Genomic DNA, 14,651 nt, shown 5'->3' with positions numbered 1-14,651 from the left:
TTAATACTGCAAAGCAACTTAAGGAGTATTCTGTTGGGAACACTGTACTGCAGGCCTTAAATAGCAGTGCTAATGTTTAGATTGTATTTTCATCTTTTCTGTGTTTTCCCTGCCAGATTTCTGGGACCTTTGCCAGGTTCCAAGACAATATAAAATTAATTGTTAAGAAACAAAATAAATATTTGTTGAGTGGTAGAGAATATGCATGACTGATCTAATGAACAATAGTTCTCTGCATTTATTAATTGTTAATAGTAATTCACACACATAATTTTTCTGTCTGGATGGGGGAGGATTGGGGCACAAGGAGAGTGATTTTTCTTGAGCTTCTGTATTGAATTTATATATATACACAACATTTCTGCATTTAATAATCCAAGTAGACAGGGTGACATTTCTGCCAGATAGAGATGTAGGAAATGTAGGAGAATTTTCCTAGCCTGCCTGGACTGTGTGGTTGAGAGGTCATTTCAAGCAATTTAGCTGATGTTATACTGCAGTGAGTGTTGAAGAAAGCTTGGAAGACCAGATTATGCTAGCTATGTTTAAAAAGGTATCCGAGATATTAACTGTTATTTGGTATTGCAGTATGAGGTTGGTTTAAATGAGAAATTGCTTATTTTTAGTAATACCTCAGTAATGCTTTGTTCTTAACCTACTTCAGAAGTTGTCCGTGGATAAACTTTCCGGTCTTGATGCTGTAACTCAACACCCGGTTTGTTCCACCATCTCTAGCTCTGTATTACGATCCCGATAGACTAATTCAGCCTGATATTCTCCACTAAATCAACACATGTGGCATCTGATGGAATCTGTGGGATTTGATCTCACTCTTCTCAGGCACATTATTTTTTGCCTTGCAGCCCGGTGGATCTATCGATTTGCAAGCGGACTTCCTGCTTCTGGTCTGCCAAAAAAGAATTAGCTACGTGTTTCTATATGCTTTGCTACTGAGGCTTCAGAATCCCTCTTAACCCAAGCCCCTGCTTACATATTGCTACCATTCATTTTTATTGGCTTCACTAAAGTTGAATTCCTCTATCTTGATTTTCCCTAATTCATTCTCCGAGCAGCTTGAAAGAATTCCGCCGAAAACAAAACCTCAAAGCGCTCGTATAATGAATTACTTTCAAACTAGACGCTAGAAAAGACAGAGGAGCATTTATCAGGAATGCTTGTGGGCTCGGTGGTTACGAGCTTAAAAAAAATACTCGGTGGAAAGCCTTTTGTCCCATGACGGAGATTTGAAAGGCTTCGGCTTCGGATTCCAGCGGAGGCTCGGGCCTGTAATCACGCCTGCAATGTTCCCCCCTCAGAAGGCTTCCCGGGCAGCCAGCCGGCGCGGGGCTCGCCTGCAGCCCAGCCCCGTCACCTGTTGGGGCCCGGCCGGAGGAGGGCTCGGGGAAGCCGCCCGGCCCCGCCGCCCACCGCCCACCGGCCGTGAGGGGGCTCCGCGGCGGGGCGGGACGGCCGAGCCGGGCCGGGCCGGGCCGAGCCGAGCCGAGCCGCGTTGCCGGCCCAGCCTGGCGCCGCTCGCCCCGGCGCTGCACTTCCCGGCTGGGAGCGAGGGGAGCGTGTGCGGTGGGCAGGGACAATGGAGGAGAAGGAAAGCCAGAAACTCGAGCCGTGCCGGGCTTGCTCCGCAGACGGCAGGCAGATGAAGGGTGAGTACGAGCAGCGGGCAGAGATGGAGTTAGGGGTAACCGTGCCCCTCGGGGCCGCCCGTGGTGTTGAAGCGTGGCTTTCTGCCGGTTTGCGAGCTCGCTGTCACGGGGGGAGCCGGGCTTCGCGGCGGATCGCGGTGTAAATCCCCCGGGGTTTGCACCGGAGCGAATCCGGAGCGCGGCCGCCGTGGTTTACACGAGGGGTCAAAGCCGCCGTGCGCTCGCACAGCCGCTGTTGTGCCGGTGGATCCTGCGTGGGGTAGCCCAGGTGGAGCACACCGCTCAGGTGGAGTGGCGAGTACCTGATCTGATCTGCACCGCTTCCAGGATTTGTGGAGCACCTGCATGTGCTCCCCGCAGGCACCTGAGGTGAAGTTGTGCTGCCCACAACATGAGCAGCCCGTGGTCGAGTGCATGTGGTTTGGGAAAAGCACACAGCTTTATGAGTGTGTAAGACTGGAAAGTGGTGCATAGCGAATGTAGTTTATTGATTTTTTTTTTTCTTGGGGGCGCATTGTCTGACTCTCTTTTGGCCATTTTTGAGGTTAAAATCCTGGGCAGTGCAAGTCACGTGCATCATATCAGTATGCTTATGTTTAGTGGGAAGGAAATCTTCACTTAAAGAATGTATCTGAATAGGGAAAAAAAAAAAAAAAGCCATCAGTAACATAGTTCTTCTGTGTAGGTCATATGAAGCTGTCTGAGATACATGTGGTCTGGAAAACAGAGGTCTGACCAGACCCATCCTCCGATTCTCTAAAAGTTTTAATCCTGAAAACTCATAACTAAATTGAGTAGTTTTAGCCCATATCCAGTAGCTACATTTGAAAATGTGTTTGGAAACAGACTTAATTGCAAAGACAATGGAGTAGCTAAGAATGATTCCCAATAATCTCAGATGTGCTGCCAGCATAAGTATAATGGAGGTGGGTTTGATTCATATTGCTAAATTTTTTTTTAATTTATTTTTTTAATACTTATGGTATGCGCCAAGGCTCAGCTTTATGGAATCAGTATGGGTCAGATCCATACTTGCTGCTTTCTGAAATTATTCTGAAAATGTTCTTCTCTCACATCACCTGGATTGCAAAACATGGTATTAAAAGTTTTACAGAATTGTGAGTCATGGAGTAAAGTGACTTTCCTGATCTTTGTAGACTTCATGGAGGGTGTAACTGGGAAGAACTGCATACCAGGATGCATTGAAGGACTTTTTTTTTTTCCTTTTGATTTCCAGTTTATGGCACTCATGGTACTCTTCCTGATAAACCCAGACATACTGCTTCTACGCTGCAGACTTGGACATTCCCTGGTGTTTTACCCACTGTAGTAATGGGTGAAGTTAAGAAATCTTGAAATTAGTTTTCAGATCAGAGGAAACTCTCAACTGTAAGGGTTACCCAAGGCTTTGGATAACCAAAGCTCTACTCTGCCAATCAGCAAATCCTCTTTTTGTTGCCCTCTAGCCTTGCTACTCTACTCAACAGAAAGATCTTCAGCTCTTAGCTTCTGAACATGAGGGAGGGAGAGACGGAGACAAGCTTATCTAGCACTTCTCTTTCTGTGTTTTCCATTGACTCTATTTACTCCTTTTCTAAGGAGGGTACTTGCATAATTTATCCTTTCGCTACTCTTAGCTGTCTTCTGGGAATCATCACATGATCCTTCACGCATTTCACAGTTATCTGTGGGGATTGATTTTCTAGGCCTATTATCTTCCCTTGGAAGATATGGCCAGTTTGCCCACACTGTTATTGAGCAACTCCAGGATCCAGAATATGTCTCTTAGTTTCTCCTCCTTGGAGTGCTGTGGTGTAGAGCTCTTGTGCCCTAGGTACACTGGGGATATTTTGCCATTCCACTTCATCCTTGCCATCAAAATTATCTGTCACTATCTAGGAAGTGCCCAGGGAAGAACTGTTAAGCGACTGCTATGCAAAAGACCAATATTCAAACATTACAGAGTTTGATTTCCATTTCAGCAAAGATGGATAATATTACCCAGGCTAGTTTGTTTATTCCTGATCTGCATAAATTTGGGCACCAAAAAGGTATGGTAGCTACCACAGCATTGCAGCCAGAGCAGCAGGAAAGATACGTGCTGATGTGTGCTGCAATATGACAGGACCTTGCCCAGGTCAGCTTGCTGGCAAGACTAGCAATTAGTTTGCATAGTTTGCATTCCTTTCTTTTCACTGCTATTTATACAGTATTTTCCAAATATATGAAAGAAAAATAATAGAATTTGTTGATCTTTCTAATATAGTATACAAAAACTATGTTATATATGATTTTTTTTCAGGGTTTCACCCAGTAACAGATAATTCTAAAAAGCTTTACTTGATATGTCTCAGTATGTTTCAGATAATTAGCTTTTTCTTAAATTACTGAGATGACTGAAGTGCAGAGTACAGAGGGACTTTGCATGAGATAGATAAAGGAGCTGAAATCCACATTCATGAGCTCTCGGTTGTGTTTCTCAGTATAGCTTTACCTGCCTTCTTGAGGAAGTGCCTGCCACCAATCCAATGACTGAAACTGCTGCTGTGGCAATACTTTAAAGGTCTGTACAGAATAGCTGCATTCAGTCACCCACACTCACGCTCACTCCCTAGAGCTCTAAGGAAATCCTTTATTTATGCCCAACACCTTTGTTCCAGCAGCCTCAGGGATATAACCTCTGTGCTCTTGGTGCTGCAAATTAAGATGGTAAATTCCAGCAAGCCCCATCCCACCTCTTTACTCCCATCTAAAATCCATTGAAATGACCATGCAGCTTTCAGAAACCATTTTGACTGAGTACGTCTGGAATAACCATGCTTGCTTCTTGCAAGTAAAACTCTTTTTTGCCACTTTTCTCAAACCAGCCAAGTGTACCTGGCAGTAGGTGCTCTGAATGTTTAGTAAATAGGCTGGATATTTTTTGTAATTCAGTTGTGCTTGGAAAGGATGAAGTGTTCTGTAGCCTGGAGAGTACCTGTGCATGTGTACGTATGTATGTAGGTGAGACTGCTGCTCTGAAGTTTTTACAAGGGTTGTTCTTCTAAGAAAGTCTTGCATGATATGAGCTAGAGTTGCCCTGTGGTGTGTGTGATTTTTGACCTTGCCCATCTTTTTAAAGGACCACAGAAAAAGGGCAGATTGAGGAAAGAGACCTAACTTTGCAGTCTGAAGCATCGTACAGGTTTGTTCCACCAGTTCCCAGGGATGTGAAAGCAGGTGAAAAAATGTATGGGGCTGCATAGTGGACTGCATCCATGGTGTCATCCAACAGTTGTGCCGTGCTGTGTCTCCAGTGTTGCAGAGCTCAGAGATGATGTTTTGAGCCCACGTGACAGCCAAACTGCCCCAGGAACCAAGGCTGCTTCCAAAGTAGCGTCTGGATCTGTGCTGCTCAAAGAGTGGTGCCACTTCCAACCTCTGGGCTTCTGTTTCTTGTTCTGGTTTCAGGATAGGTTTCCATGAATGCAAACAAGAGGATCTGCTGATATTTTGGAGTCCATGAGCAGTACAGAAAGCTTACAGAAACATGCAGAGTCTTTGAGGGACAGCCTTTCGTGGCCTGGTCCTGTTGGACCAACGGAATGGCTTCCCCATTTAAAGTGTTGGGACTGCACGGAGACAGCAGCTCCACCAGTGGAGGATTTACTTTATTACCAGGGCTTGATATTACGTGGGACTTGGCAGACAAGTGACAATGTGCACTGGGAGGCAGAAAAATACTCAGAATAAAATCCTCAGGCAAGTGGTAGGCAGGTTGTCAAGCTGACTGAGTGAACCATTAAAAGAAGCAAGTAGGTGCCTGTTTCCAAACAGCAGTGCCGTATGAATGGCAGCACTCGGGGGAGCCTGTCACTGGGAGTAGAAAGGGCTGCGAGTGGAAAAGTGTCAGATGGAGAAAAATGGAGATGTATTAAAAATGCATAGAGGAAGGGCGTTGCTGCTCCTGGGGTCGTGCTGTAAAGGGTTAACCCTAACAGGGACGCCTGGGCCTGCCCAGCACAGAGGAGGAAGGCCACAGGGGCTTGGAGAGGCCTTTTCAGTGCTGCTGTTTTCTTTTTTCTTTTTTTTTTTTCCTTTGCTGACAAAAGAATGAGGGATTTTTCAAAGGTATTAGGTAACAAGGCTCCAGACTACACTTCTTCATGCACCAGAGGGTTCATGTTACACAGTTACCTGAAGATAAGCCAGCACTTACATACATACCCTCTGTGTCTGCCTATCTCCTTGCAAAAATAGTCATGGTCTTTGGTCTTAAAGTAGATTTTAAAGTTGTAAAATTTATCTGATTTTTTTTTTTTCCTTTTATATCACTCAAAGCTTGCTTCTTTTTCTGTTTCTTGAGAAATAGTTTATTGAAAGAGTGATGTTGTATTTTCCAGCCTGCTGTCCTGAGACGTATAAAATCCAAGGGAGATCTGTGAAATTTAAAACCGTACCGCAGTCAGAAATTGAGAGGGAAAAAAAACACTCCAAAACCTTCTTATTATTTCATAGGTGTTTCTGAGCATGCTGGAAAATGCACTGAAAAAAGATTAAGGATTTCAAATCTGCTTTGTCAAACACATTTTCTTGGTTGGTGTCCTTCAAGATACTAGTTACAGGGCCATTAAGTGTACTGGAGGCTACTGAAGAAAACTGTTCCTTCTCCTGAAAAGCATCCTGTAGGTTTTAAAGGTCAGGGAATAAGGGCCCTGTCAGATCTTCTTTTCAAGTCACATAATGGTAAAGATGATATAAAAGGAACATCTACTTTAATCATGTTCACTTTTCTGTGAGGCAATACCGTGGTTCCATGTTAGAAGTAAGTACTGTGCATAGCTTATATAAATGATTATTTCCAGGCTGCTTATTAGAACATATATATGCCTAATGATGCAGAACATGCCATTGAACACTACCAGACTTGTAAAATAACTTAGCTGTTTTACCAATCTGATTATTTTCTCTTTCATATTAATGTGAATGTCGGGATTAAGTTATTAAAATATTCTGTGTTTTTTGTGTTTTTGTTTTTTTTTTTTTTCTTTTCAGACCAGGGAAAACACAGTTTGCATGTAACATCACTAGACGATGCAGAATGTCTCCGATCTAAGGATCTGCTTTCGACTCCAAACAGACACACTCCTAACTCCAAGTCCACCCGCAACATCCCTCGAAGACATACAGTAGGTGGCCCTCGCAGTTCCAAAGAAATACTGGGAATGCAAACCTCGGAAATGGACAGAAAGAGAGAGGCTTTTCTTGAGCATCTGAAACAGAAATATCCCCATCATGCTACAGCAATCATGGGACACCAGGAGAGACTGAGAGATCAGGTATGAGAGTCAAATTCATGTCTTGCTTTTTGTTCTTTTTTAAAAAGTCCTTTTAAGTCCTTTAAAGTCCTTTTAACTTCTACAAAATTGAATGTTACTTCACCATAGAAGGTGAGAATGTAAACATAAACAGATTTTTTGTTTGATGTAGCTAGAATTCAGTTTCTCCCTTGAAATCTGAAGAAAAAAATGATCAAACTATTTAATATTACCTTGGAGTTGTTTGTTGAAACTGACATTTTTTAGGTGCTTTTCATTTTTTTGTAATATACAGGGAGAAAGGGATGAAGGTGAGACTCTTGATCTTAGTACATCAGTCTCCATCTACGTTTCACAGCTGAGGGGAAAATATGGAACAGCTGTTAACTTTTGTTACATTTTCAGTATTGGCACCACTGCCCAGGAGAAAAGAAAATAACTGAAGACCTTGTCTGTGTGCTTTAGCTGGCTCTGTTACCCTTTCATTTGCTTTCTTTTCTATTTTTGAGTCTTTTAATACAGAGTGGACGTATCCACAGGTATCTGCCTCCTCCAAACTGTCTTGAGATCAACGTCAGTCTGCCAGAAGCCTACCTTTAGGTGGTTTGCCTTTTGCCTGCCTGCAATTGCTTTTCAGCAGTGAGAAGTAGATTCAGGGTCAGAGAAGACGTGACATGTTGATGTATTTCTCCGAACAGGTGGAGGTTGCTGTCACACTGACCTGAATTCAGGGAATGCCCAGCAAGGGACTGTTCACAGCATGGCTCTGGTTTTGGGTGCAAAGTTAGAGTTTAATCTGTTAAACCTTACAGACAATCTACATTCTATTCCATAATACATTTTTTCAATAAACCAGCAGAATTTAGACTTAACTTTTAGAAATCGCACACCCATTATTCTCAGATTGACAGCAAACCTGTTAAAAGTTTGTGGGTTTTTTCACCTAATATTTTGTAGGTATTTCAGCACTGGCAGCAAATTAATTGTAAGTAAGGAATAAAAACAGGTAGGCAAAATATTGTAGTCTGTTATGGGAGTGCTTACTGAATTCCTATCATCTTTTGAAGCCTTCCAAGCCTTTGGAGATCAGAACAGTTGTCACTCGGTACCTCCCCCTTACAACTCCTCTTTGATGGGGTCTCTAGAGATCCCAAGTGCTATCCCTGCTTAGAGCACAACTGCTAGAATCCATACGTACCCTGCTAAAATTGCTGTAAGACTTCGGCTCTAACAAGGATGATCTATTCCTTGTTTTTAAAACAGCTTCCCTGCTTTCCTTTGAAAGTCTTGACACCCCCCCTTATCTCTTTCATGAACTTTAGTGACTGTGTGGAATGTGCTGGGTGGTGGATAAAGATAGCATACAAATTAAATAAAGGGGGTGGGGGTTGAAATTCGGAGATTAGATCTTCTGGAGTCATGTAAATATTTAGTTCCAGTGTTGCAGACACTGCAAACCCAGTTTGAACAGCCTACAGCATTACACCCTACACATTTTGTAATTTGATCCCTTTCTGAAGGCAATAAATTACAGAAGGAATGCAGTAACTGTTCCTGCTATTTGTTTAAAATGTGTCGTCCTTGCTAATTTATTGAGGGTAAAATTATGTGAATGTCTCCTGCTTCTATTTTTTGATGATTGGATATATGTAGGGTATGTAATAATTGTGAGTTTTAAAACAAAATTACTTTAAAATTACCATTAGAGCATCAGACTATCTTTCTTGGGCATGGGAAAGACTGAAGACTCCATCCACTCAGCATAACTTCAAAAAAAACATTGTAAACTGAACTGAAGCCACATTAAAAACATAAATAAATGTATCCAGTTGATAGTGAGAAATTTGCATAGTTGAAATGTGTCAAGTGTCTGACTCATCAGACACAGTAACAGATTGTTATGGTCATGGCTTTGCAGCTCAGAGGTTTTTTTCTTACCATGTGTGTCTATGCTTGCACACCTGTGTGTCTGTGTATGTGAGTACAGATAGGAATATGTGTATACAAATATATGCATATATGAATGTATAATGCAGTCTTACTTAGCAGTTTTGTGAAACAAACCTTAATATAATTTTACTTTTAAGAGTGTGTATGTGTTTATAGCATAGAGACTTCCTTTTTAATTTCCCTGTATGTGTACAGCAGTGGTATAGAAGACACAAACTGCATACACATAGTAAGTATGCATGTGTAACATACATACGTCACATACAAAATTGGTGAGATATGTGGGAGGACATGAATTTAAATGTCACTGTTAAAAATAATTTTCTAGGCTGCTTTGCTCCCTTCTTGTTTCTCAGCTGCTCCAGTATCTGGCATCATTATCCATGGTGGGAATTTCCCCACTGTGAGAGATCTATCGGGGTAGTAGCCAACACGACACTATTTTCTAATCTCTGTGTCAAACAGTGCAGCTGGAACATGAAACATCCCAGTATTTACAGTCAAGAGATTGTCCCTTGGATATCATGTCATTTGTCTTCCAGGTTGCTCTAAACCCTGACAAGTCCATAACCAACAAAAATGGGCCAGAAAATCAAGAATGGTAATTGTTTCATTTTTGTGGGCTTTCTTCTGAGGTCCGTTTCAACCATTGTATCTGAGTATAGCAAACTGACCCCTGGTTTGCAGCAAGCAAACATTAGGAAAAAAAATGTGTTTGATGTTGTCAGGTCAAATTGTATCACCTCTGCCAGCAAGGTCAGCTCTGAACATTGTACGTATCTTACACTACGTATTAATGGTTTCCTCCAGGCTTCATTTATTCAGATAAATCCCTCCCTAGATGTGCCTTCTTGGGACCCATTTCTACTCTGATAACCTACCACAAATCAACAGTACAATCACAGCCAGGTAAAATGTCAGTGAGGATTAGTAATGGTTAGCTAATGTGGTGACCTGAAACCTCCCAGCTGTGCACACAGATCGTCTCTCCCCCACCCCACAGGTTTGCCATCCTGCGTGTGGTATCCTATTCTGGAAGGAAAAGTTCGTGGAGACAACGGCTGCCTTTATTTGTGGAAGGGCCCTGGGATATGGCTGCAAGTCAAATCACCTACCTCAGTGTAGCAAACCAGGGGCTGCCCCCCAGCCCAGTGGCTTTTCTTCGCACTGTGCTTTGTCCCCTTGCAAGTGAACCCCATGGCTAGGCACCAAAGCACCCTCCACCTGCAAGCCTGAAGAGATGAGGAACAAAATCCTTTTATTTGTATAGGTAATGCAAGCTTTGGCAATAGCTTCGGACACCGCGCATCTGCCAGGTCTGCCTGATCTGTGTTGATGAAAGCAAGGCGCTGCCATAATCTCCAGGAAAGTTAGAAAGAAAATAAATAATAATAAGAGAAACAGAAAGGTGGTCCTGTGAAGTTTGAGCTAGGGTGGACGGTCTGCTGCTGCGCTCGGGCAGGCTGCAGTCACCCACCCAGGTGGGGTGAGCCCGGTCATCCCAGGAGAGGGCCAAACAAGTGTAAGAGCTGGGCCAGAAGCTCTGGGGATGAAAAAGAGTTTGCGATTAAGAGGTTAAAAATGCTAACCTTGCCGTGGGAGGGGGGTAATCCCTGCGGTGAACCTGTTTTACAAGTCACCTCAGTAAGAAAAAAACCTTTCTGAGGGGCAGAGAGCAAAACCGAGTGTGGAGAAGTTTTTCCGAGCCAGAGCTTTTGAGCGTGCCTTTAGAAAAGGAGCTGGAAGATGTTTGCCGTGGATTTCTTTTGTTGTTGTTTAACCAGGGAAACACACTGCGGGATGAGAAAGGGTTGTGAACAACTCAGTCTCTCAGCCAGGGTTCTGTGAAGTACAGATTTACTGGCAAACAAAATCAGATTTCCATCAATTTGAAAAAAAAAGAGGAGGAAAAACCCAACAACCAAACCCTTCTGGTACGTGCGCAATACTGAGTGCCTAGAAAATGGTGGTTGGCTTTTTTTTTTTTGTTGCGTTCAGTTAGGTCTGAACATGACAGGTAACTCTGGCATCTGGGCAGGTGTGGTTAAGGTTTCCGTGGAGATTCATGATGTCATGCTTGATAGAGCATGTCAAGGCAGCTAATTTCACATGTAGATGTTCAAAGAGTCCCATAGGCCAGGAGTGAGCTTTATGCAAATACCAAAGTTACGCTGCAAAAGGGCGAAAGAAAATACGGCTATGAGATGGAGTGCCTCTTACCTGGCAGCTTCCAAGGATTATTACAGACTTCATCGTAAATTCAAACTTTTGGAAGTAAAGGAGGAGGATATCTGACCGTCTCCCTGGCCTCACCTGTGGGATCTCACGTTTCGGTAAATAAGTCTTTTCTCTCTCTGCCCCCACTGTAAAAAAGGCTTTTGAAATTGTGGAGTTTGCTTCACCACGTTGCTCCTCCTGGCAGCAGGGCTGAGTCAATAAAGCAACTTTTCTGGCACGGCACATTCCCTTTTCTCTTTCGAAAATGAGTTCTTTATTGAATGAACTGAGAATTCGGAATTATTTGAGAGGTATTGTAATATATTATGTTGATTATGTGAATCATGCTGCAAAAATGTCCTAGGTAGTGTTTTGGAGGAGAAACTAAGAATTGAGACACTGTATTTATTTGTAGATTATTGCCAGATGTCTCTCCTTTAACTGTTAAAATAGAATCCTAAAATTACAACAGCTTTTATTCCAGCATTTAAGGTCTGTAAAAATACTGAGGGTTTTTAAAGTTTATTTATTTATTTTTATAGATCATAGTATCACTTGGTCAAAATGAGTATATGTTTTGATATCCTAGGGTAAATCTGAAGCATTTCTCAATAGATTGTTCTTGGGCAAAAGTACAGCTTGTAAAGGGCAAGCATATTTAAAGGTAAAAGTCTAGCAATAGAAATTTTTATAGCTAAGAAACAAAAGTTTGTATGGACAAAAGGTGATATTATCAGTTCCCCTAGAGAGAAAGTCCCTGTGTTCTTTAGTAACCACTTTTGTGCTTACATCGACCCAGACGGATGAAGTAAACATCAGTACCTGAGGGGTAGCCCCCCCATTGACGTTGCTGTGCTATAACGTGAAGCAGGTTTAGTTTTCTTGGTCCAAATCACTCAGTTTGGAAGGGGTTAGGTTTAGGTGGGAGAGCGTGGGAGGTGGCAGTCGCTAATGTCCAAGCTTCAGAAGGTGAACAGAGAAAAATTGTAGGTTCTGCCTAAAGGCACCTGAGAAATGTAAACTTGAAAGAAACGAAACTTCAGTTTGGTGTAAATCCTCAGTAGATTTAGTGAGTAAGAAGGCTGCAGAATATTGTAAACACATTATCTAATTCCAGGTGAAAAAACAGTGTATAAAGAATTTCTGACATTCTGCATTGCTTGATCACGGAAGGTAAAATAAACTTTCTCCGAACCTGTATAGGTTATTAAAAATAATGTATTTGAAAGGAGTACAAAGTGAAGAAATCACTAACTAGGGCTTTTTTTTTTTTTTTTTCTTCCTCATGGCTCTTTTGCTTTCACACCCCTGGATTACATCTTGAAACCAAGCCAGTAATGGGAATATTATAGAATTAATTTCAATTTAACCTTTCTGTAGAAGCCTGAGTGTTAATTATTTAGTACTAGAATATGTACAAATGACAACTTATCAAATGAACTGGCATATTTGCCATTCATTACATTAATGGTGGTTGATGCTATGGAATATGGCAGGGATAAATTGATTTAGTGTTAATAATATTGTGTGAATACTTACCTGGTCTGTACTGATAAAGTTAAGAAATGACATTTGATTTTAAGATGTACCTCATATTTCTGAAGAATGTGATTTTAATCTAGATATATGTTTCTGCTGATTTTTATTGATAAGAAAGTCCATTTCATTGGATTATGGATTCTCATACTACCTTGCATAATGGGTTGTCCAAAAATGCCTATTTTTGTCTGAGAGGGCAGTGCTGTACAGCCAGCATAGGGTGTAGGCTTTTTTTTTTTTTTTTTTCAGTAAGTTGTTTCAGGAGATTTCTGTGAGTTCCCACCTCTTCTCTGCAGAAGGGTTACTACCTCGCTTCTCAAATGAGAAGGTGATTTCTCCTCCTCCCCAGTTAGTCTTTGTAAGCCCCACAGAGCATGTTTAGGAATGGGGGACCCTCCCCAGCATCTGCATGTGTCCCCTGTCTCATGTACCATCTGGTGCAACAATTTACTGCTTTCCAGTGCCTCAGTGGTAAGGGCAACTGCTCCTTTTTACATTGTTAAAAGCGCCTAAGTAAAGCCATGAAAATGAACATAGGAAACATGATTGCAAGCTTAAATCTCTGCTGGAATCCAAGCCCTTAGCTTTTGTTTATGGAAGGACATGAGATGACATGTCCATTTGTTTTGAGTTGAAACATGCTCTTTAGCCCCCAGATAATGCTGTGATTGCAAGATACTTATAAATAGCTAGATAGATAAATGAACAAAGGGCTGGTTCATTAGGGTTTACTTTGTATTCACTATAAGTGAAAATGGTTGAGGAGGACAAATGTTCCTAGTAGAATGGCTCAGTGGAAAGTCTTTCAACTTTGTATTTTAAAAAAGTAAAGCAAAAGTATATATTAAACTACTAGCCCTAAGGTATCTCTTGCAATAAGTGGAGTTTAACTAGAATAATAGTACTCGCTTTGATAAACATAAGTTCCTTCGTTTATATCAATCAGTTAAAAGTAATAAAAAAGCTGTTCTTTAAAAAAACAAACAAACAAAGCAAAGCTGCGAAAAGGCTAATAAAACAATTCCTTTTTTTCTTCTCTCCCACCCCCCATGCAAATCACACACTGGAGCAGTTACTTTGCCCTAACAGGATCAGTAGCTTTTTTTCTGTGGCAACGCCTCTGTATTTTAAGTAACGTGTATTGTTTGTAACTCAGAAGTCCAAGGTGGTTGTTCATATGCTTACCTTTGTTCGTGTGAGTTTTGTACATATATTTTTCTAACCTAATCTTATGACAAAGTATTTTTAGAATCCTTTGTATCCGGCTGACTGAATAAAAGCATGCAGTGAGCTTCTTTTAGTACTTAGATCTAGATCCAATAAAGAATTTAGGACTTAGTTCTCTGTTAAAGCAAAATTCAGGCAGCTTCATTCAAGAGTTACCCATGGAAACCTCTCCCAGTTATTGCAGACACCTGAGATTCCTTAGGTTTCAGAAACTTAAGCTTTTTTGGCAAAAAAAAATAAAATCCAGAGGTGTTTATAGATGTGTTTTTGCACATTCTCAGTTCAGTCCTGGTGCTTTCTGAACTGCTTCTGTAGGTAACTGCCAAGTGCACAGAAACAGGCAGCAGAGCCTTGTTCGCTGGATGTGGTCAGTGCAGGACTAACTCCTTCGGCAGCGGTGGATGGGGGAACCCACGTCCTGCACAGGGGCGTGGCAGTGACCACCACGGTGGGAGAGGCACCTCCTGCCTCCCCTGACCCCGTGCCTGAGACCCTTATTCCTCTGGGAAGGCTTGGAAGAATTTGGGATAGGCAAACTCTGCATTTTCCCTTTGAAGTCGAGCCCCTGGGCAATGACGTCTTACAGGGCTCAGTCTCAATAGCTGTGTGGTTAGCTCCCCTGGCCAGCTGCTGAATAAACCTCATTACTGGGCTGCAGAATTGAGCTTCATGCTCTCCCTGGCCGTGAGGACCTTGTGCTCCTTTCTCCTTGATGGCAAAGCTTCAGGAGGCAGTGGTGGAGAAGCCGTGGCCCTGT

The 14,651-nt window shown here is 42.1% G+C and overlaps 1 protein-coding gene across 11 annotated transcripts in view; it reads left to right on the top strand.

Moving 5' to 3' along the window:
• Nucleotides 1–14,651, top strand: part of KIAA1217 (KIAA1217 ortholog) — a 362,990-nt gene that overhangs the window by 179,229 nt on the left and 169,110 nt on the right. For 8 of the 11 annotated variants that reach the window (XR_004778413.2, XR_004778412.2, XM_035545267.2 and 5 more), the window contains exons 1-2: nucleotides 373–1,664; nucleotides 6,699–6,982. Coding sequence is in view for 9 of the 11 variants with exons in the window: in XM_035545267.2 (XP_035401160.1) it covers nucleotides 1,595–1,664; nucleotides 6,699–6,982 (354 nt within the window). In the remaining 2 variants the exon portion in view is untranslated. Of the gene's footprint in view, nucleotides 1–372; nucleotides 2,034–6,698; nucleotides 6,983–14,651 lie in introns of those variants that run through there. The other 3 variants (XM_050708763.1, XM_035545260.2, XM_035545257.2) reach the window with 2 other exon arrangements.

Source organism: Cygnus atratus, chromosome 2, assembly GCF_013377495.2.
Source record: "Cygnus atratus isolate AKBS03 ecotype Queensland, Australia chromosome 2, CAtr_DNAZoo_HiC_assembly, whole genome shotgun sequence".
Lineage (NCBI taxonomy): Eukaryota > Metazoa > Chordata > Aves > Anseriformes > Anatidae > Cygnus > Cygnus atratus.
The sequence above is the reverse complement of the archived record's forward strand: the minus strand, read 5'-3'. Positions and strand labels throughout refer to the sequence as shown.